A 22,747-nucleotide genomic window follows, 5' to 3' on the forward strand; every position below is an offset into this window, starting at 1 on the left:
AGCTGTTCTCTTTACCTTTTTAGAGTAAAGTACCCCCGTATTTAAAAACGGTGGTACTTAAATAGGTGGTAACATATTTATTGGTGTAATCTTTTGTGTAGTGTAATAATATTTAAATAAAAAATAGTAAACTTATTCCTGTCTTTTTAATTGTGTCATATATATCTATATATTGTGTGTATAACTGTGAATTTAATCAATATTAATATTTATAATAATAATCAATAATTATGTGGTGGAATAAAATGATCTGGGGGACATTTTTATTATTTATATCGACTTTATATCTGACTGGTAAGTACAACATTATTTTTAATATATTAAATATATCGCCAAAATTTATTGTTAATTTTTATTATTAAAGTAAAGGCCACATCTCTGTAGGTTGAGGCATGATAGAGAAAATTGTATTGAATAAAAAAATGTTCAAATTAGCTGTCGATCAGGTTCCGATAATAAAGTGTTCAAATTATCAAACGATAATCACAATTTTTTAATGTAAATAACAAAAATGGTCAACCCATGCTAAATTTTATGTTAGCTTAACTCGTGTTAATTTGGGTTGACCTAACTCGAGTTGAATTAGCACGTACTGGTTTTTTAAGAGTGTGGTAAATTTACTACAATGAAAATCGATAAATTGAATTGCTATAATCTTCTTAGACCGATTCTAGGTTTCTAGAATTCTTAAGAATGTATGTTTTGGAAAAGAGGTTCTCGGTGACTAATTCTAAGAGGTTTTTGTTCAGGGCAACACCGTCTAAGACGCCCAATCATGCCTGTTGGAGATGAAATATTAACCTATTTTGGTATAAGTACATATTATGTCGCTCACAATGACTTCGGTTAATGTTGAGACGGAAAACAAACTTGAGACGGAAAAGTGACTTGATTCTCAAAGCCGTCATGGGCCAATCGGAAAGGGGAGAGAAAACGATCTAGCTACGTTTCACTTTTTAGAGAACGCCGTTTAATCCGTGTTTTTTAGGAAAAAGTGCAACATCGACTGCAAAAAATGAATCTTCCTGCCATCTACTGGCGACGAAATAACGTACATTACCGGAACATTCAAATTGTTATTTGTGTAGAGACATTTTAAATGGTTCTTATATTAGTGATAAAATTTGTATCTTTTTAACTCAAAAAATACCGAGTAAAGCTTGATCATCCAGGTACTTACAATAATACGAAATTACCAAGAGTAAAATTTACAATAGTCACGATATCTTTAGGACACGCAGTATACCTATATAAATAGTTTTAATAGTAAAAATGAAATAGGAACTATAATAATTTTTTAATTTCTTAGAAATTTGTTTTATTACATCACCAATTAAAATAATTCCTTAGAATTTTTAACGCTTATTTTTTTTCAAATAAATGATTTCAGATAACACAAAATAATAAATTATTCTTAAAGTACAACCGTTTTTACCGCGCTATACTGTTATGAGTTCAAATCATAAATATAATTTTTTTCTTCTGAATGTATAAAAGCATTTTGTCATAAAATATACTTTATGAAAATGTTTTTTTTATTTATTTTTTTATATTTTAATATTTCACAAGCATACGTCTACAGCAGAAAAAGTACTTTTAGTTTCAAAGTAGGATATGGAAGTGGAGTTGTGTATTGAAATATATGATGTTTTAAGTATCAATTTATGAATAAATCTGTCAAAGGATATTCATATATAAAACTATTTTCATTATTTGCTTTTGGAAGTTGAATGTTTATACTGAAATAAATTTTACTTCTGATGGAATATAAGTGTATTTTTCCTTCAATTTAACTAAGCTAGCGATAAAACGGAAAAGATTTTTTCATTTCCAGTGCTTGGGTAACCTTTGTAAGAGTACTGCGTCAAATTCTTCAGAAGTTAGTTGTTTTTCGTCAGGAATTAAAACAGTTGTAATCAAATGAGATTGGTTTATAATCTACTTCGATTTTAGTACTTAACTTAGTAGTTAACTTTATTAGAAAGAAAATTGTGAAAAATTTAACAAATCAATAAGAGATTAATTTAAGGCTAATTTTAATCACCTGCTTAGTCAAAGCTATTAAGAAACCTCGCATTTAAGTCTAACAACTCTTACCCCACTAAATACTTTAAGATTAATTGTCTATAAAGTCAAAATAACTTGCGAAATCTTCTTTATGATATGAAAAGCTATAAAAATTCTCGAAATTGGTATATAGGATCGGAGAAAATTTTGTTATCACTTCAGACGAAGGATTCTCACTTCACGAATAGAAAAGTGAAGTTGATTTTTTAAAATCTACTAGTATGAAAGATATGAACGTTTAAAATTCCTAATTAAATAAAGAGGAAGATACCACTAGTGAAGTCATACGTGGGTACGCCATAAAGATTACATATAAAACTTTTGTTTTGCTAAAAGGTGATGGGCAACCTTTGAATGCAATCTTTGATTGCTTATAAATTCTTCGTTTTTTAATCAATATTAATTTTATTTTCAAATTTTGTCATGGTATCAAATCTAGTGTTATATTTTTATGGGTAATAAGGCCAATTTGACATCAGGATTATCCCCCATTCAATTTTAACAGCATTTTCTCTGCTAAAGTCGAACATGAGCTAATCATCTGTAGTTGCTGAGGCTGAACTCAAATTTTAGGATCAATTTAGATTGCGTATGTTCTGGTTTTTCAGTATGTAGCGTTTGCCATGCTAGCGAAGGTCTTTGTCATTTTGAGGATCATTTCTTTCGCGAAGACTGTTATTGTTTCGTTTCAATCAAAGTTCAATGTGCACTTCGAAGGAGTAACTTTAAAATTTAATTTAACAGCAATTCGTGTTCAAGGATGTAGAATAAATTAAATTGGAAGTACTTAATTTTTAACACAATATATCAACCGTGGCTCTGAGAAGTTAAAAATAAAACTATAATTAAAACAACGGCATATCAACATTCAAAACACCATTTGCTAAATGAATTTTAACGAAAAATATACGTCAAAAATAAAATATATCTATTTCATAACAGAATAAGGGTTGTTACCAGAGCGGGGATCGGGGGTAATGGGGGACATGAAATGATTGAGGGTGTGTATATGTGTGCATATTTTAATCCTCTATATGTAATATTTCAAGGTTTTAATGTTATTCTCTTCATAATACACAACAGGGGTTTTTACGTTTGCATGTGTTTTTTCTGTACTTGCTAAAAATTGTTTTCAATGAGATATTTTTTTTTTGGGAACTATCTGTTATCTTTACAATATTGCAAAGAAGGGAATTTTAAGATGGTTTAATTTTTTTGACAATCGAATAAAAAAATATAGAATATTATTGCCAGAAAATGTACAGTCAAAGTCAGTTATGTTTACGAATGAACTACCTTAATGGATAAGGAATGGAATTTTAACGATAAGGAATTATTTTTAAAATTTTTATTTATGGTATATAATTAATATTAATATTGTCTTCAATTGTACCATTAATGTATTTCCGTGTGGGAGTTTTAATTATTTTGTGGGTTTATCTGTGAAAAACGAGAATATTATAAAAACGAACGAAATTAAGAGTTTGTTAAATTCGATAATTAACTGCATTTTTGCATGCACATTCTGGGTCATTTTCATTTATCATTTCTATTTCTTATCGATAATATTTGAACAGTGGCGGATTTAAATGATCTACCAAGGAAGAAAAAAGCTCCTTTTTATATCATGCATAAATGAAATATACCAAGGTATACTAAGTTTAGTCCCAAATTTACATCGCTTAAAAATATTGTTGTTAAGAACAAAATTTTTTGTATAGGTGTTCATAAAATCACCTAATTAATCCATTTTCGGTTGCCTGGCAACACGATAACTCAAAGACGAAAAAAGGTATCAAACTAAAATTTATACAGCGTTCTCAGGACGTAAAATGTGAGCTCGGAAATGAGGTCAACATAGGTCAATTGGATCTTATAAACTGTTAGAGATAGAATAAAAGTGTAAAAAATGTTCCTTCTAAAAAAATAAACAACTTTTGTTCCAAATATTTTTTCGTAATAACACTGTTTATTCGTGAGGCTGCAATTTAGGCGTAAATTATATAGTATGTATTTTATGGGAATATCAGTTATATGTGTGTGACATGTATGCATACCTGACTAAGATGCAAGACTGATCTAAGAGTATAATGAACTCGCGCTCTTCAACATCACGTGAAAAAACAAACGATTCCGTGATAAACACTGTTTATACATGGTATTTCAACAATTAACTCAATCAATTGTTTGTTTTCACTTGTTCATTATAAAATTTGAAATATTTTTTTATGCATGCTTGCCTACGGTTACCGATAATTGTATATTTCCGTAATACCATAAAAAATTTAAAATAATCTAAGAAACTTTCGCATGCAACAAATACCTACTGTAAAAATTGATTATATTGACTTCGATAATAAACTGATAAACCGAACTTCGCATACAACAAATACTGTCAGAATTGATTTTACTGACTTTGGCGTTCCAGAAGTGAAAGCTTTTCCGCGAAATTTTTAATTTGATAAGAAAATAGTATTTCCCATATGGGGTTTTACCACTGGGCAGTGCATCGTCCAATATCGGTGACCGAGCTTCCGAGCCTCGGCCAAATTCCGGCTGAGCACATTACCAGTTTATGGCCGATGTTCGGTTGTCCATTTACCGTATGATTACCAATCTACTGAATTAACCTAAATTGCCAGTTGTATTATTTTTGAAGTATTAAATACACTAGATAAAGATACCAAAGATAAGCTATTTTAAAATAGCAAAATAAAAAACATAAATTTTGTTAAACAACTTAATTTTTTTACTCTTATCTAGGTCCTAGGAACTCCAGAAATATGTCAGTCTTATTATTCATTGGAAAAAATTTTTCTTGTAAAACAACATCCAATTTTTAAAAAATATATAAATTTTGACGGACGTTATTTTTTAATATATAAATTTTGACGTTATTATTATTATTATTATTATTAATATTATTATTATCATTGATAATAAAAGTGCACTTATTCGCTGATCAGTAACTGACATTTGAAAACTGACATTTGATGACATTTAAAAAAAAAACAATAAGTAAGGTTAGGCATACGAACCGCAGCCGTGACTCGAGTATACTCTCTATAGAAGAAATTGTCTCTGGCGCCACGGTATTAGCCGAACTTCGGCAAATCAACGGTAACCGAGGATCGCCCTAGGTTCGGTCTTCGGCAAAATGCTCTATACAAGGAACATTATTTTACACCAACCGGTACATGAGCGATTCTCCATTGTGTACTTACATTATTACGAAAAAAAAAAATGTAAACACAAAATTTTTTTAAACTATTATAATATTTTGTTTAAACAATTTTAAAAATAGATTAAAATAAAAAAAAATGTTAAATTACAAAATTTATTATATCAACAATAATAAAAATGCATAAATACATACACTTACAAAGCTTATATGTATTCATTACGCCATTGTATATGTTATTCTTTAATATTATTTTTGAGTATATAAGTTAGGTTTTATTACATATACAACTTTTGTAATAAACATAACGAAATATGAACGAACTTTATTTTTGTAATATTTATGAGAGAAGAAGTTGACTGCTGTGTAAAACATGCACGGTATTGCATGCAATTGTACTGAATGTTGGAAAAAATATTGCTAAATTTTCAATTGAATTCAATTAACTAATTAAGTACAATTTTGGTGGAAGCGCTAGGAACACAGTGTTTTGTAAAAAATATATAACTTTAATGTAATGCCGTGCGCTTCCACCTAAATGTAAATCAAAAGCATCACTAAATTTTATATAAAGTTTAGAAGCGTGCCAAAATTTTAAAAATTATTCTTCAACAAATTTACAAAGACTAATCGAAAGCTTGTTTATTTTTCTTGAAAATGAGCAAAAAAAAAGTTTCTGTATAAGCTTTTTGGACCAAAATATTCGCTTGACACTAGATTTAAAATCCTATATTATCTGAAATAATCATCGCACTGAAATTTTTCTGATATCATTCGAAAACATAAACTGCTTTCTTGTAAGACGTTGCATATTGTTCATAAAGTTTGTCTTCCTGAGGAGCCTTTTTTATTTGTTCACAGTTACGATTTAGCGAATGCTATAAAATTGTTCCATTATATGTAACATTTTTTCGTAACACTCTGTACAATAATATTGTAAATAAAACACGAAATTTTTAAAAAATGATTTTACTATAAAATAAATATCATAATAATATTTTGTTGATAAACTTTTCAAGATAAATTATCAAAAGTTCATTCAGAAAAAAAAAAAAAAATTATGACTCTTCTTTTATAACTGAAACTATTTTTATTGTTTGTTTGTTATTTATCGGTGCACTCATGAGGTAATTTTATTATTCACTTCCATTCTGACACGCCTTTGCCCGGATGCAAACTCTCCAGCGCCAATTAACAACCTAACATTGTCCATCGCTATCTATCTGCCTATGTTTTTCGATACAACCATGCATGTCAATCCTTCTCTATTTATCTCAATTTTAGGAGGTTATATGTCCGGGAATAGGATGCAGTTAGCATAACAGGTAACACTGCACTGAAAACAAAATTAAAATAATGATAACCTCATCCCGAAGTTGGCCGTTTCATATTGAAATAAAGTAAAAATACTTTCAAACAATCGCCTAACGATTAGAACAAGTACAGTTAATATTTGTATTTACAATACAATGGGATTGAATTTAAAATATGAATTCATTGATACAAAATCACTGAAGTTAAATAAACAAAATCATTACTTCTATGAAAGATATTGATATTAGTTTAAAGTCATGCTTTTTATTAAAGTCATGATAAATTAAAATAAAATTCTACTTAGTTGGAATATATATAATCTTGTAAATAAAGCGAATCGATGAATTAAAAGAAAATTGCTTTGTGTTTGCTTTAAATAGAGGATTTGGTTACTATGAACACATATCTATCATGTCTAATCTGTTTGTGATTGTGTGAACAACATGAAAATTGTTATTACTAACTTACAAAGAGGTTGAAATAAATTTATTGACCATTTTTATAATATATAGCATGTTTTTTGGTATATATAAAACAAGCATCGGTAGCGCAGTTAGTTAAGCGGTAGACTTAGGACACCCAAAATCAATTGTCATCGACATGTGGCTGGTTTAAATCCGACTCGAAGTAATGTATTTTTTCTCAACTTCACCACTCAACCCCGTACGGTAGTTGAATCACATTCGTGACCCTATTTGCCATATTTGATCTCGCAATGAGGTTGAGACAATCTCATATCGGTTGGTATTAAAAATTTTTTTTCAGTGTGGTATATTAATCCTAGGCAGGAGCTTTTTCGGGCTATTAGAATCCGTTTTTAAATTATTACAACCCTTATTTTTATTTTAGATTCTTTCATAAATTTTACTTGTAGTAAAGTTATTTACAAACTCCGCTAGTAATAATTTTATAGCTTACATATGTAAACCTCTGTAAATATAAATATCTTTACGTGGTATTGCATACAAATTTACGATATTTTTCTCTACGATCATAACGTTATTGGGTTGCAATGGAACTGCTATGTTACATATCTATCTATCGATGAATCATCCATATGGTTTTATCCACCACCATCGGAGGCAAGGAGCGAGCTATATTTATTATTGTAGAGGGTAACTTTTTCACCCTTAAATATTTTATTAGAAGAAACTTTTCTGTGTTTATACATGTAGTGTATTATCAGTATAAGAAATAACCTGATGAGTCATATTGATTAATTTATTTTAATAAAATATAAACCCTGATGATTGCTGCATTGAGGTTTTATTCGTCGCGTCGTTCTACATTAAAATATCGAGTGTTTGGGGAAATAATTGCAAAAAATGATAAAAACGATCAAAAGATAGTATTTAAAATATTTTTTTTTGTGGTTATTTTCTATATCTCTGGTTTTCAAGATGGTTTTTCATATAAACTTTAAACTGTTAGGAATTTATTATTTTCTCGATAAATATTAGTCGAGAAATTGGATTTTTAAGGTGACCAGTAGTGATCGTATTTGAAGCAAATACAAATACAGAAGATAAAATTATAATCAGGAAAGTTCTGAGAAGTTTTTTATGCGTGGTACCATTAACCTTGATTTTGGATGGAAATGGCCCTGTTCTAATAGTCTAAAAGAAACTATAGGCCTATCCTGGTAGAAGCTATCGAATTTTTCATAGAGCAAAGGATCGACATAGTTTTTTTTGCATAGGAAGTGGTAGTTCAGGAGTCAGAAAATAACAAAGACATATTTTTCTCTCGGGAAAATACACGGTTCCTATGGGATAGCATACAGAAACCGTGTTTTTTAATGGCTTTTGTAATAGTTTTAGGGTTTTGTAATTTACACGGTAATTATAAAAAATCTCAAAACCTTTTTTAATCGCGGTCTACCCCACTCTTTTTAATCGTGGGTAACACCACGGGGCGCGGCTAGTTTAGAATATCTCGAATTTTTTGTCAAATGGAAATATTTAGGCAGAAAATTTTTGGTCTTGTATTTTAGGGTCATACTCACCAACGCTTGTTTTGTTTGATTAATAATATATTTTTTGTGTAATTTTCCTAACACCCGGTAAAATATGTATGCACTTTTGGCTCACAACTCTTCTTGCTCATAATTCTAGAAAATTCGATTAATGAAAAAAGCAGGAGAGAAGAATATTGAACTATTATTCTATTTTAAAATTTTTGTTTTGAAATAATCAAACACTGTCTGTCAGTGTTTGAGGGTGGAAATGATCAGTGCGTCAAAGATTTCTTGTTTTGCTTTCATGGTTTATTTTGAAAGCAGGTAGTCAGTCAGAATATACATCACATCGTATTCATTCAATAACAAAACCCAAAATATGCCAGGTGTCTTGTCTTTCAAGTTAGAGATTACACAAACATCTGCTACTTTGAAATCACCTGCACACACTTAAGACCAGTAATTTTAAAACTGTTTTTTCAAATCGTATACTGAGATTTCATTTCATATTTTGTAAAAATGTTTTTGGTATATAGTTTTATATAAATTAAAACGCGATTTTTGGGCTCTGCTTATTTATGATATTGTCTAACTATAGAAACAGATGAATCGACTTCAACGCGATTCTCATTTCAAATATTAATTTAATCGAGGTGGATCTAATTTGGATCTTGGCGGATATATTATACGCTTTTTTCTATAACAAGCACCTCCACCACTGGTAAATAGAACCTCGCCAACTGGCGATAATAATTCGTATTGATTAAAACAGGAAATGGACCCGTTTTCAGTATTTCCAATTTAGACTACTAGGATACTGAAAATAAGCAAAAAGTTAGATTTACATAAACACTCGATTGACTTTTTATTTATGAAGAAAAAAACCCTTTGAATCCGTCGGACTTACGCAATAGAAAAGGCTGAACGATTACCGAAGAAGTCAAATTTGCATAAATCGGGGTATACAGAATGTTCGATTTACATCTAGGCATATAAATATCACGAGTATGACAGAATACATGCGTTTAGCAATTCATCTAAGTGAGAGGTATTATATACATGTGTTGCAAGTTTCAATATGCGTTGAGATAGTTGTAAGACCCTTGGAGAGTGGGAGTTTCTTAGTTGAATAGATAAACTACAACAGATAAGCCACTATACAAGCAAGTCACATTTCATATAACATCTAAAATACCTCTTACTTAGATGCATTGCTTAACGCATGTACTCTGTCATACTCGTGATATTTATATGCCTAGATGTAAATCGACTATATATTGAACTATATACATAATTATATGAGATAGAGTATAAAACATTTTAATTCAGAAATTCGCGTAAAGTAAGATCCCCTGTATAGAATATTGTTTGTTTATGTAAAATTAGTCTTAAAATTTAAAGATAAGAATAAGGAAAAATAAACTATAGGAAATATATCTTATCAATTCTAAAACATCAATTTTTTTCTTCAAAACATTATCTCTCTATTACAGAAAAATTGATCTAAATTCTCATATTATATTTATCAATTCTAATGAAATACGTCATAAATTTTATTTTAATTACTTTGCCATATGGTTAGCAGCAAAAAACAGAAAATATAATAGAACATAAAATAAAAACTAAAAATCACAGACTTCTAAAAAACATTTTGTTTCAATAACGTATTTATTAAGCTCTCTTTATATTATTTATGAAGAGATTCAACAAAATCTTTAAAAAAGTTTTTGTTCAAGAAATGGGTTAAATAAATTCAGTTTTGGTTTTATGTCTGTTCACAGCTGTTAAATATAATTATTAACTTTTTTTTTCTGTTTTTTATTTCTTTAAAACCAGTTTTTAACCACAAAACTCATTATCTCTTTATATACAGGTTGTATCCTTTGGAATTGTTTATACAGTAATACTTCGACTTGACTACTCTACCCCGACTTGATAAAAAGCTTTCTGTTTTATGTACTATCCTCATACAAGTGTATAGAACAACATATACCTCGACCTACACGAATTCAAATTACTCGACTATCCTCGGTCTCATCTAACGTGTAGTAAAGCAACTGGGCAGTGTAGTAATATGGTGATTTGAATGGAATGAAATGAGTTAGATTCATCAACATATATCCAACAATAAAAAATACAGTCTGTAGAGTATCGAAGTCACTATTGCAGACAAATGTATAGGGTTTACAATAGGATTTTGTCCACTAAGAATAAATCAGCTGGATAAGAGTTGCTAATGATTAATCGTGATATGTAGATTTAATAAAAAATAAAGATGATTATTTTTAGAAAATAAATCCAGTACCATTAGGTATTCAGTCACGTGACAGTCATAAATTGTTACATAACGCCATACAAAACGCCTTTATTAAAGTGAATGTACAGATCTTAAAAATACATACTGAATATTTTGCATAATTTTAAAAGCGAGTGGTTAAAGATGCGCGGATAAATGACCTCGGTTAAATGATAATTTCTGTTTAATAATATGCTAATTTTGCAAATTAAGTAAATATTATTGATTTTAATACTTAATTAGTAAAGAATATTTTATATTATTTAGTTTCATATTATTGTTAAAAATTATTTCCCAGACTTATGCCTGTTTAAAGGTAAAAATTTTTACGGTTGTGATGATTGATTGCATAATCTAAGAACTGCGAATAATACTGCTGTTAGAATTTGAATACAAAAGACTGAATTGTAAAGCATCAGTTAAAACCTAAAAATTCCTTAAAATTGTTAAAAATTCAGATCTGATCTAGTGCTGTTGTCCTGGCTTAATGTGAATAATAGATTTAACTAGCTCGACTCGTGGGGAACCCGTGGCTAAGCGAGGCTAGATGAATAATATATAAATGATTCTTTTTATGTATAGGCAATTTTATTACATATATTATATAAAAATTACATAATGAACAACATTAAATCTTGATATTAACTCTCTAGAATGTTTTTTCCTAAGCGGTACATTTTTAGACCGTGAGTCAATTTTTCGTCATTAGTCAGAAAGATAAGATTTAAAATGAAGGGTAAATCAATTTGATAAAGGAATAAGGATAATATCGCATACTCAGGAAAAACCAGACTGGAGAAATAATATATAAGATTGCTTTAGAAAGAAACGTCGAGGTTAGTCGTGGTCGAATGAAAATTTCAAATCCCGCGGGAGAAAGTTTAAAAATTTTTTTATAGAAATAAGAAGAATCAAAATCCAAAGCGATGAATTACCCAGGGAATTATTGGGTATAGTTTGTACATTTTGTATCAGTTTAGAAAAACCCGTATACATAAAATGTTATGTAAATGAATATTATAGTTATTTGAAATCCAATAAATACCCACATTAAAATGTAATATTTAATATTTATACAATTGGTCGGCATTATTATCAGTTATAAACAAACATACATTACATGTTACATGTTAATGTCTAATACTTTTGCAGTCTAAACGGAGGCACTTGACTGTTTTAATATTATTATAATAATAATCATATTACATAAAAACATTGTTTATAATAATTTAATAAACTATTATTACACAGTCTGCATAATCCGAACATTATTGTTTGGAATTAAAACTAAGCTGATTTTAATTTCAATTTTAGTTTTAATTTCAAAATACATTCAATAAAAGTAGGTATCTATCCGTTGACCGAAATCTTAGATAGATTAGAGTGGCTGTCCTGCAATGGGACACACTTAGATCATACGGTCCGTTGTGATATCGAAAAAGGGTTGGTCCCTCTCCGGTTGCATTTAAGAACAGCAAGAGTGATCTGACGTCAACGAATGTCAGATCGGAGAGGTTGTCAAAGAAAGGCTGGCTCAAGTGAGTCCACCTCCTCGTGGCAAGAACTGGGCAGTGACAGAGAAGATTAAACATCGTTTCTTCCCCTTTCTGACTGTGACAGCTCTTGCAGTAGTCATGATACACTGTCAGAGCCAGACGTTCAGCATACCTACCGCCTAGCCAGTGTTCTATAGTAGCAGCAACAATTTTGATAATAGAGGCCCTTGGAAGTGATAAAAAGGATCTTCGGATCGCCTACGATTGTAATCAGACCATATCTTTCTTGTAGTACCACAAGAAGTAGCTTTCGATATTTCAAAAATCAAGGTAGATATCGAAAACACCTTTTGTCCACAAATTTATAACAAAATTAACCATCAAAGTTGAAAATAAGGTACAAATAATTTCAACCCTAAATCTAAAATTGCCTTGGTGCTCGCATTACTTTAAATGAAATGGGAATAAGAAAGTGTGCTTGATAGAAGAGATTGGGTTTCAATTGGTTATATTTGTTGATTATTAATTTTTTTTTATCATGAATTGCACAAAAAATTCACTCTAGATTTCTCTTAAAATATTAAAAATGTTTTAAACATTATTTGGGTTAGAATGAAGAGGAAATATTTGTTTGGTGTTAGAATTAAAGAGATTGTACTCTAAATGGGATAGTAAATAAACATATGTTTAGTTTTAATGTGATTCACAATCAGCATTAAGTTGTGTGCGGTTTTGCGATTAAAAAATTAATTATTACTCACGCAAATTCTTTTTAAATAGAGCTAAAAAGTATGTCAGATATTGTTTATGAAATCAAAAGTTTAAAACGTCCATAATAAATTAATTATTATTATATTTTATAGATTAATTTTTTTCAATATTTTTGGAGATAAGATATTGATTTGAGCTAAGTCTAAAGCTAGGCGAAGTATTTGGCAGTCATTTACGTTCTGGAAATTTGAAAGCTAAGCTATTGTCATGTTCATGTTTAACCACTATTTCAAAGTCTGGTACCTCTTTATCAAAGAGTCTGGAAAATTTTTGATCAGTGGCAAGCTTTGGGGGCGATATTCAAACAACAAGGTAATCGAGTCTGAACTCTGAAAGAGGGAATACGAGAGGACCCCGTAACCCTAAATATGAAAATTCAACACAGAAATTCAAAAATTTGTGAGGACACAGTACGAAGGTAGTCTAACAACACCAAGAAATGACGATATGGAGAGAGTAATCCTTTTTAAGTAATAAGCCCCGCCAATTTTTAATTGCCACGTCTACTTAAAATTGATCAATATTTGCGTTTTTCTTGTTTTAATAGGATGATAATCGATTCGTCGAAACTGTAGATTTCGGTGTAACTCATGATTCGTACGATGGCTTTATACTTATTACTAACTGCCTTTTTTATTTGAAGCCGTTTTGAAATGGCCTTTAAATATTATCACCCGGCCTTAGACCTAGTATATGTTAGATGTCTTAAATATAGATACTATCAAATAAAATTCTGTTCTACTGCTAAACTGAATGTTTAAAATATCAACGTGGGAGACATATTTTGTGAAATGTTATTTCAATGCGTTGATGTTTTTTTATTTTGGATAAGCCATAATTAAGTGTTATGTGGTCATTAATATTAAATTAATGAAAACAATAGATAGTGTTTATTTAGGTGAAACAGTTACCCATTATTTAAACGTTTATGATTGCGATAAGTACCGGTAGCCAAGAAAATATATATTATAATCATTTGTCAAATTTTCGACAAAAATAATATTTGTTTTTGTGTTAAATTTATTTATCAAGATGTTTTTAATTTATAATATTATTATGATTCTTAAGGGAATAGTTTTCCTATGCTGAAAATAAATTCTAGTGGAATTGCTGCAGGTTCCTTTCTTTGTTTGACACCCTCTTTTACTTGGATAGTCAAGTTTTTTGTAAGGCAGTCTTATATTATCGCGTTACCCAAGTTATAGTACTAAGGCCAGGTTAGGATTATTTAAATCATATTTATTCAATTCTCAAAAAAGTTGTTAATACGAAAAAGTTCTTTAGAAACAAATAATTTTTTTCTTCATGAAGTCAAAGAATTGATTGCAATTCCATTTCATATAAATCAAATATTGACATTCAACTCAAGGTCAAATACCTAAGTATTTATTGGAATAATGTTCTTTATCGCACCAAAATATCGCAAAAACGACACCAAAAACCGACCATTTTCACATAGTTCACCTAAGAATCTAAAACTTTTTCAAACAATTCAGCCATGAATTTTGAGAATATGCAGAAATATTTTTAAAATTTTGTCAATTTGTATTTTTTGTCAAAACGTTTTTTCAAAAATAAGTTGTGAAACTGATCTATCCGAAGTTAAAGATAATAGAGATAATTTAAAGTAAGTACAAGGAAATTCTATACCCCTTAAATTATTGACCATTTATTCTGATAGTTCCTTAGTATATGGATTTTAAGAAAGACAGAAGACTAACTTGAAAAGAGGTATAAGATCAATGAAGACGCCTTGATAACTCTAAAATAAATTTTGCTTTACAATGTACAGACACCTTTACAAGTGAAGACTTGATATAATAACCTTTGTTTGTTATAAACAACAGCGGGTGTTGTATTAATAATCGTTTTCCGTCTTAATCCTGTAAAGACAGAATTGTCTACACATGGTGTGATGTCTGATGTAAAATGAGCTTTATAATCATAATATTACATCGAAAATCCAATTATCCAACTACTTCACATGCTACACTCACTGTCTACAACAAATTTCTATATGTACATACTCTAACATTGTGTATTATTTCGTACAGAAAGTTGGTTAAATATAATACTCATATGAGACCCCTACCACTTTCTCCCCACCTATTACCCCACTCTTGTTAAAAAGTTTTAATAACAATCCAAATGTGGAGAGTGTGTATATTCATGTACTCATATTTCGTTATACAGGATATCCTAAAAGTACGGTAGTATACTCTTCAGGTCATTATATCAGATCAGATTGAGGAAAAACAAGGAGTAGTTACAGTTTCTGTGATGGCATAGCTCTATCTGTGCTGGAACCATTATCCTAGAAAAAAGTACGTAGATCCTATACAATGAAGTTTTGAGTGTGCATGTCGAAATATGTTTGTAATATGCCAGATATCAAGTATTTACTGGGTATTTTTTCATCGGATCGAACTGTTACTGAAACACGCAATCCGGGATTTATGTTTTTGCAACCCGGGACAAGAACTTGATAATGATACCCCGTATCTCCAGCGTTTGAGATTAATAATTTCAAAAAACCTCACAAATATAGTAGCAGTTTTGGTGGGAAGTTTTGGGGTGGCTCGATTTGCCTCGCCACTAGATCAGGACTGCAAAGGCGGAGATCAGTAAGAATATATAACTGATCTCCGCCTTTCTCCGATTGCGTAGTCCCAATCTTTGGTAAGAAGGAATTTCATTTTCAAGCAGAAAGTACACTATATATTTTGTTTGCTAAAACGTCTATGCAAATCGTGCAAGGTTAACTTTTTGAGCCAACGATGACAACGATATTTTATTAATTTAGAAATATTCGAAACTGCCTCCAATACATACTTTTTGTCTTATTAGTTCCCAAACCTTTTTTGACACCTTGTATGCCTGAATGCTATACGAAGTGTGTACCTCAAAATAACAAGATGAAAATTAAGGATCTATTGTTATGTTTGTTTATAATGTCTAACATAATTTTATGAATGTACATTTTATGTCAGAAATGGTTATTAAATTTTTATACCAAAAAGAAATTTATAATATGAAAATGCAACATAATATACTAATTCTCTATTTTTAAACAATTTATTTTCGCAAGGATTCCGTAGAATTGTATTGGAAGTTATTTTAGTAAATAAGATAGCAAATATTTTGGAAAAAGGGAAAGAGGAACCGACAACATTTCTTTGGATTCTATAAGTAAAAAATTATATCTACTGAAAAAAGAACGGGCAGAAAGGAGAAGAAATAACTCAATTATTTTCGCTCTAAATTTCGTTTTTGCCCCAGTTTCCTAGATTAATTTTTGTTTTATATAAATAACTATTTCGACTACCATGTAGTCATCATCAATATGAATTTGCTAATCGTAATAACTGTGATATTGTATGTTGCTCGGTGTTAATTTGGTTTGCGAGGCGCAGTAATTTTACGATTAGCTTATTCTTACTGATGATGATTAGCTTATTTTTACTGATGAGATGGTAGCCGAAAAAGCATATTTATACAATACAAAAATGGATTTAGGAAATTGGGGCAAAATCGAAATTTAATTCGAAATATCCTTCTCATTTATTATCTTTGATAATATTTATAACTTCGATCTGAAAATCTTTTTCAGTAAGCTAAATCAAACAATTTTGGACTAATGAAGGGGGGTTTTCTTATTAGGCACTGTATAGAAAGATTAGATAAAAAATAATCAAAAAAGGTTTCAATTAAATAAATAAATTTAAATACGGAATCCTTTTATCGCTTTTATGTAATTTTACGGCTTGCTCGTTTTTTTAACAAGATTAGTCTGGAAACTAATGTTAAAACTATTATGTAATGCAAACAATAATACCATTGAAATTTTACTGCATAATAAGGCAAAATATATTCATATATCCAACATAATATCATGGTTCAAAGTTTGTTAATTAGCAGATTACTCACATCTGCATAAGTTAAAAAATACTGCAGAGTTTTCAAAATAATGAAAATAATAATATTAACACATCAAGAATCGAAGAAAAGGTTGAGATAAAGATATATCCGCTCGTATAAGGAGATATGCAAGGATTGAATAATACTAGGGATTTCAATAAAACTTTATAAATATATTTTTTGATTAACAAAGTTTCCAAAAATTCTAAGGTCATCGGGCTTTTTATTATTATGTTATCGTTAAAAATTGGCTGAAAAAATGATAAATCATATAGGTAAGTAATCCTTTTCAATCTCTGAATTGTTTTGAAAGTATTTAAATCTGCACCTTTGAAATGTCAAACGATTCGATCCATGGATTATGCTTACAGAATTTTGTCGAATGTGTTCGGTTTCAAAAATATTTTTCAAGCAAAAACTATGTTGAAAGGGATTACATGAAAAAAATGTAATTATTTTGTCATTACCTGTCATAAAATTACATTTAACAATTTTTGACATAACATCTGGAACATATAAGAAATATTTTCATATATATTGAATAAGATTTTCCATTAAAAAATATAATTTTCTTTTCTTTTATGACTGCAGATATTTTCTTAAATAAAATAGATGAAAAAGAAAAACAAAATAAACCGCACACATTTTTTTCATATATTTTCCTTATTCGTCTAGACTTTTATTAAAAGTAATTCACTTGGCACACAAGAATATTGCAATTTATTTGTGTAATGATGGAATAGCCATCATCATTTTCGTTTCATTTTCCAATTTCCATCAATATAATTGAAAAAAAAAAGCTTATAAAATAGGTATATAAAATTTATCTAATGCAAATTATTTAATGTACCTTGTCGAGTCAGACGATATCGTGAAGCGGTTGAGTTTTTCTTACTTTATTTAAAATACTCGAGTTAAACTTTTTCTATTTGAAAAGAGAATAGGTTAGGTTAGGTTATACTGGCTGTCCACGAAGGACACACTTAGGCTATAGAGTCCATTGTGATACCATATATGTGTTTTACCACCTTTCTGCTGATAATTTGATTTGCCAGCTCTTCAATTTCAGAAACTAAGTGCGTCTCCTTCATGCATATACCATGCACTACTACACCAGCCCACAGATAAGCATACCGCACACGGAATTGGTTACGCCTTAACCAACTGAGCTAATAGGATTGACGAATAGACCTAATAGAATAGAAGAGAATAGGGGATCGGAATAAATTTATCATTTCAGATGAAAAATGTTTACTTCACGAATAGAAAAGTGAGGTTGGTTTCTAAAAATCTTTGCTTGTATGCAAGATATGAACGTTTATAATACCCACTAGTGACGTCATACGTAGGTATCGCCATAGAGATTACATATAAATCTTTGTTTTGCTAAAAGGAGATGGCCAACCTTTGAATGTAATCTTTGATTGCTTCTTCACATTTTTTAATCAATTTTAATTTAGAATACGTTATTCACGTGAGAGATGCATTCTAAACTACATGCTAGCGTAGTAACTAAGTTTTTATTTAATTATATAATTGTTTTTGAGTATAGCCATTGCACGCGGATGATTCATTAAACAATTAACGTAAGTCTAGACGAAAAATGAACGCCAATTTTATATATATTTTTTATGGTACCATAGTTTTTAAAGAGGTCATTTTTTTAAGAGTTGATACTTTTTCTGGCACCGTCATTTTCAATAAAAGTATTTGTTTAGGAACAAAATTATTAATTTCTTGAATTTGTACACGACTTGAATGAATAATTGAATGCATTGCCATATTTATAATTTTTTTTTGCCGGATATGCGTGATTGTAAATATTTGATGTTAATAAATTGAACGTGAATTATCAAGATGATTAATAACAACTAACTTTATAAAATCTAATTCCTGTTTCTATGCTTACATTTTGTAGATAATCAAATTATATTAAACGCATGCGAATTAAGGTAGTTCGAGCGCCAAGACAAGTTGAAATTATTTGTATCTTATTTTCAACTTTGATGATGAATTTTTTTTATAGCTTCATGAATGTAGACGATATTTATTGCCAAAAGTTACACAGTGCCGAAAGTTACAACTTCGGTGGTAAAAATTGTACGAAATCTACAAGAAAAATTGGGTATTTTTTATGTCTTGGCATCCAGGAATATGTCCCTAAAGTGAAGAACACTTATTCAAATACAATCTCTACATTTCTGAAAATTGATAAATACAAAAACAAGCCTTCGTAAATCGGAAAAGTGAAACGAAATGTGTACAAAAATTTTTAAAATTTGACAACACATATAAATTAAATTTAATTTATAAAGAGTAAATAAACTGTGAAATTGTTTTAATTGTATAAATTATTTTGTAAATATTTAATAAAAATGCTACTGCCATGGTAGCTATGGTGGTAGCATTTAGTAGTTTAAATAATATTGTGTGAGTAATTAAAAAATTCACACAAAGATCTCTGTCTTAACTCTTAAGTGTTTTTTATTATTATTATTTATTTTGTTGGGATTTGGCGCCTCACTAATAAATACAGAGTGAATAGAAAATAATGATATATTCATTTGTGATGAATAAAAGCTGGCCAAGTCTGTGTAAAGACTAGAGTTTGACTATCGACTACGAGTTTGGCTTGAACCTTATACCTTACACATAAGTTTAGTGTTTTACCTCCTCTCATCAGTCTTTGTATTGCTCCCATCCAAAACTTAAAGCTAATGGCTAATAGCAACTTTGTTTCCTTCATCTTCATGCTTTGTCGCCCACTTCTGAGCTATGGTCTAAATTTCAAGTCTCTAGCTTATCGGGAAGTTAGTTTAAAATCAATTACAAAATTCCATGGGAACATACAAAAAGTGAGTTAATAAAAACATGTTAAAAAGAGTACAGAAGATCCATAAACCACAAAAATCCAGTCCATTTAACTTCTTGATTAGTAGTTCTGGAGGCATTGATGAAAATCGTTCCAAAATTTACACCTTAATTTATGATTCCGGGTGATACCATTAAAAATACTCGTTCAATCGTTAAATGAACTCGATTTTAGTATTTTTGGGACAAAATTACTCTGTTTACCAAGTTTTATCAAATTTCGTAACAAAAAGATTTGTTCGAAATTGATTTGATGATCGTATATGAATGGTTTCTGAAATATAGGCTAAATATCCATACGAGGAACGACTTTTCGAATCCATTTCGGAATTTCTTAGAAAATATTACCTTGTTGGTAAATATACTGGATTTTCATGACTTCTGAAAATCCAAGTCTTTTTGCAACTTGATAAAAAATTTGTTTGAATGTATGACAAGGTTTCAGTCGTTAAATATCAACCTGTATATACTGTATCTTGTAAGATATGTTTTTAAAGTTTTTTTTCCGTTTATTTACATTTGACTAAATACAAAAAATGTCTACTAAATTTTGTAAATTCTTTTGAATAAATTATACACACGAGACAATATTAGTCTTTGAAGATGATTGAAATACACATGCTTATGTCTCTCATTATAAATTCAATAATTTAAAGATTTTGATGACGATGCTGAATAAAGTTATTTTATTTTGAGAAACGGCATTTTTCACGTTTATAACTTCTTTGTGCAATGAAAATATTTTTAATCTACCGGCACTTGGAAAAAAAAACGAAGAAATAATGTTTGTTCTTTGAAGGGTAAAAACAGGTACACTAAGATTAAAATTCGAAGGAATTCCCCGATTTAAATGAAGCAGAAATTGATTTTTTTACTTGTCAAGGAATTTTGGGGGCATGTCTGAACGAAAAACAGCGATTATATAATTTTTGCGGGTGTCCTAAACTTAGACAATAAGACTCGTTGATATACTTAAATAAGTTCTTTGGCAATCCCTAAATACCAACTTATGGATAATTTGAAGCTGTTTAAGAACGTATTCAAATTATTTGAGCTGCTGAATTGCTGATTTGTAACAATCCGAGCAATGGAAAATAGCCCATCATCGCTAATAGGCTAGTTGAGTTACTAGAAATCAATTTACTAAAATTAGGGAATTTGTCAAGGATAGACTATCAAAAAACGGTGAGCCTTTTTAAAAAGAACTGAGCAATGATAAATAGCCTTCATCTCTTCCTCTTTGTAGAACTAAAAGTCGTTGTGCATTGGCAGTCTTAACATTTCTATCTATGTAAAGGCTGCTGTCATTTTTCATAGGAGTGTTCAGCCCTGTCCATTCTTATACCCTTTTATTAGCCATCATTTCTAATTCATGGATGCTGCAGCGTCCTACAAGCAAAAGAAAAACTTTTTGCCCACTCGCTTGGATTTTGCCCACGCGTCAACGAGGTTGATAGAGTCCGTTCTAGTTTTGCGATGGTATCAAATTTGGTTGCCATCAATGCATGTTTAGAATAACATTAAAAATAAATTTTAGCTACGCTCCTGCCCACACTTGATTTAACAGATTGACGATGCTCTCATCTCATACTTAAATTGAAAATAAAAACAAAAAATAATTTTTATAAAACACATCTGTGTTGAATTGTCAGTCGTTCCATCATTATATCAAAATAAAAAACATTTTTATAAACTATGTTTTTTAAGACAATTATCTTTCTTCTTTTCTGTTTTGGATACAATACAATAACAAACAAAATAAAAGGTGCTTATGATGAAGAAGACGACACTGAAATTGACAATGAAATAATAAATAATTTATGTACATATTTGACAAAAACTTAATAATGTTACTTGTGGACACCAAATAAAAAGAAAAAAGTTCAGCAAAGTGTTGAGTTGTCTTGCATTTGACAGGTTAGGTAAATTGTTCAAAAGTAGGTACGCCAGGTAGAAGTTTTTTCTATTTAGATAAAGTATGGAAATTGATTATGGTTTTGAAGAAGGTCTCAAATATAGTCAATTGGTAGCTAATCATTAGCTTCCTTTCATTAATTGCCACGATTTTCTGCACGGAACAGATTTCGGTATAATTTACAAAATTGTAACAAGCTAAGCATAAGGATAAATCAGCGGTTAGCAATTATCTTATAATTTTAGCACCTAAATTTGCTTAAACGTCTTTTAGAATGCTGAATTTTATCAATAATTGTTTTGTAGACTTGCTTGCTTCTTCAGTAGAACCTGGAGCGTAAATTTTGGGTGATACTTAATTGGTTTTGAAGACGATCTAAAATACAGCAGTTGATATCTAATCAGAAACTACCTGGCCATGTAAGAGCTATATATTCTACAAAAAAATGAGATGGGGCGCCAGGTACTTTTCATTACTTGCCACGATTTTTTATTCGGGATAAATTTCGGTATAATTTACAGAATCGTCAAAAGATAAGCAGTAGATTAGCAGTTATGTTGTAATTTTGGCAATCTGATTCGCTTGCGCCTCTTAGAACGCTGTATTTTACCAAAAAGCGCTTTGTAGACTTGCTTGCTTCTTTTGTACCTGTAGCGTAAATTTTGAGAGTTTCGGGCATTTAGTTGTACAATAAAAGGTCCGATACCCGAAAGTCTCATCTATAAATTAATATGACTATGACTATGTATGGTTAGCAGTTTAATTCGTTTACTTTCCAGGTAATTATAGGACAAAATACTCTTTCCCCAAACCATGTATTCAGTTACATAACTACTATAGGTTTGAATGTGGTCATGGCTTTTAAGAAGCTAATAAGCAGCCAGTTCCTTGCAAGGAAAGCAAAACCTATTCTAACCTAATCTTCGCATATTTCTGATTTGGAATCCTAAAAAAATTACAA

General features: G+C 29.8%; 1 protein-coding gene across 1 annotated transcript in view; it reads left to right on the forward strand.

The window, feature by feature from the left end:
* Positions 1-203: 203 nt before the first annotated feature.
* LOC123305652 (Down syndrome cell adhesion molecule-like protein Dscam2) overlaps positions 204-22,747 on the forward strand; it is a 140,708-nt gene continuing 118,164 nt past the window's right edge. Inside the window, 1 exon segment of the mRNA XM_044887428.1 lies at positions 204-294. Within this exon segment, the coding sequence (XP_044743363.1) occupies positions 231-294 (64 nt within the window). The 5' untranslated portion in view covers positions 204-230.

Source organism: Chrysoperla carnea, chromosome 1, assembly GCF_905475395.1.
Source record: "Chrysoperla carnea chromosome 1, inChrCarn1.1, whole genome shotgun sequence".
Classification (NCBI taxonomy): domain Eukaryota; kingdom Metazoa; phylum Arthropoda; class Insecta; order Neuroptera; family Chrysopidae; genus Chrysoperla; species Chrysoperla carnea.